The sequence below is a fragment of the Notothenia coriiceps genome, unplaced genomic scaffold (assembly GCF_000735185.1).
Source record: "Notothenia coriiceps isolate Sejong01 unplaced genomic scaffold, NC01 NC01_scaffold00003559, whole genome shotgun sequence".
NCBI classification, from domain to species: domain Eukaryota; kingdom Metazoa; phylum Chordata; class Actinopteri; order Perciformes; family Nototheniidae; genus Notothenia; species Notothenia coriiceps.
In genome coordinates, this window is record NW_011336260.1 from 1 (window position 1) to 2,511 (window position 2,511).

At 41.2% G+C, this 2,511-nt stretch overlaps 1 protein-coding gene across 1 annotated transcript; it reads right to left on the reverse strand.

Annotated features, from left to right (window-relative positions):
• Window positions 1–979: 979 nt before the first annotated feature.
• On the reverse strand, window positions 980–2,192 carry LOC104941634 (CAD protein-like; the record flags this gene model as incomplete). The annotated part of the gene is made up of 3 exons (XM_010766768.1): window positions 2,042–2,192; window positions 1,557–1,658; window positions 980–1,074 (listed from the first exon to the last, which is right to left on the reverse strand). Coding segments are annotated over exons 1-3 (347 nt in total), but the record flags the coding sequence as incomplete, so codon positions are not given.
• Window positions 2,193–2,511: the final 319 nt, after the last annotated feature.

Consider the following 2,511-nt stretch of genomic DNA (forward strand, 5'->3'; position numbering starts at 1 on the left):
GTGGTGACGTGAAGTCATGTGGCCGTGCTGTAGTTCCTTTATAGCCCAACATTAGCCACCTTTAGCTTAGCGGTGGTGACGTGAAGTCATGTGACCGTGCTGTAGTTCCTTTATAGCCCAACATTAGCTGTCTTTAGCTTAGCGGTGGTGACGTGAAGTCATGTGACCGTGCTGTAGTTCCTTTATAGCCCAACATTAGCCTCCTTTAGCTTAGCGGTGGTGACGTGAAGTCATGTGACCGTGCTGTAGTTCCTTTATAGCCCAACATTAGCCTCCTTTAGCTTAGCGGTGGTGACGTGAAGTCATGTGACCGTGCTGTAGTTCCTTTATAGCCCAACATTAGCCTCCTTTAGCTTAGCGGTGGTGACGTGAAGTCATGTGACCGTGCTGTAGTTCCTTTATAGCCCAACATTAGCCTTCTTTAGCTTAGCGGTGGTGACGTGAAGTCATGTGACCGTGCTGTAGTTCCTTTATAGCCCAACATTAGCCTCCTTTAGCTTAGCGGTGGTGACGTGAAGTCATGTGACCGTGCTGTAGTTCCTTTATAGCCCAACATTAGCCTCCTTTAGCTTAGCGGTGGTGACGTAAAGTCATGTGACCGTGCTGTAGTTCCCTTATAGCCCAACATTAGCCACCTTTAGCTTAGCGGTGGTGACGTGAAGTCATGTGATCGTGCTGTAGTTCCTTTATAGCCCAACATTAGCCTCCTTTAGCTTAGCGGTGGTGACGTGAAGTCATGTGACCGTGCTGTAGTTCCTTTATAGCCCAACATTAGCTTTTAACTCCTGGCAATTGCATATACGCTTTAACAATCAAAGTGGTGTTAATATGTGGAGATTATCAACAAACAAAAAAATCCCAGTGACTTTTTGTGGAGGCGATAAGAAGAACTAAATAGAAATCTCCAAACATTAAATTGCTCATAAGAAGTTAGAACAAAATAAATAAGATTGATATAATGCTGCTGATTGAGCCTCACCTAATTTCATTGACTCTGGGCAGCGGATGCATGACCACCATCTTCTTCTTGGCTACAGTCATGATGTGAGGGGTGAGGATGAACTGGCCAAAACACTGAGGAAGAATAAACACACACATTCAGAATAAATTATAATAATAACACATGGCTTGGTTGACAGGGGAACAGCAAAAAACCTTCTAGCCTAGAAAAACTAGTGTCTTAGATATTATATTTAATTATAACAATTCACATGTAATTGCAAGGTGGGGGGTCATTCAATTAGCTTGAACCACAACCTTCACAAAACTGCTAAATCCTATATATTCAATATTCATTAATGCTGTAGACTACAAGCTTACGTAAATGTTTTTTTTTGTGGTCAGATCGAAATACGGCCGTTTGTCTGGAAAAAGTACCTTCTATGCAAAAAAAACCTGTAAAGTGGGATCAAATAGTGTAAAAATGTATATGTCGTTTACCAACTCCAAAAAGTGGATTTAGTCTTATATTACCCAGATATTTCATAAAGAGGCATAAGGACTATGTGTGTCTACCTTACAAGAGAAAGAAAGTTGATGAAATGAACTTCACTTACAGCCTTGTAGTCTTCCTCAGAAGCGAACCTCTCCCTCTGGATCCTCGTCATGTAGAGGACGTCGGTCTCAGGCAGAGCTTCCTCGATGCTCTCAAACTCCTCCTGCACACAGGGAAGACCACAGCATCCTTTCACCATTTTGAACAATGATTTGAACTAGAAAACACATCTGACTATACATATCAACTTGTAATACGGTGTAAACATATTTAAGGCCATCAGAATGTTAAACACCTGAACTTTTGAAAAGAACATTCATAACATTCATCTGTTTGCAACTTACACATATATCATATCCCAATTACTTGTATATAGACTCTCCTTGCACTATTTCTATTTTATTTGTATTTACTTGCATAATTGTATCTGTTGTATTGTGTTGCACTGTAGAAGGAGCCTGTGACCTCAGACCTTCATTGATATATCTACACTGTAGCTATGTAGCCATGACAATAGAAGCCTTGAATCTTGATTTTAGTGCGCACCTGTCTGATGCCCTTTGAGGCCACGTAGCTGATGATCTCCGCCGGCATGTGGAGGTTCTTGGGAGCGACGTAGCGCAGCGTGATGCGGTACTGAGTCAGCAGTTTGGCGAGGGAGTGAACCGTGCGGCCGTGTTTCAGATCCCCAACCATGGTTATCTAGCCAAAAACATATACTTATTCAAATAGGCAAGGCAAGTTCATTTACACAGCACCTTTCAACACAAGGCAATTCAAAGTGCTTTACAATGAAAGACATTCAGAAAATCGCATTTAAAAACAGTCATTAAAAAGCAAAGACAATAAAATAAACATTACAAAAGAATACATGGATAAAAGTTACAGTGCAGTTTAAGATGTGAATAGTTCAAGCAGAAAGAAAAGTCTTCAGCCTGGATTTAAAAGTAGTCAGAGTTAAAGCGGACCGGCAGGGTTCTGGGAGTTTGTTCCAGATATTTTGAGCATAATAACTG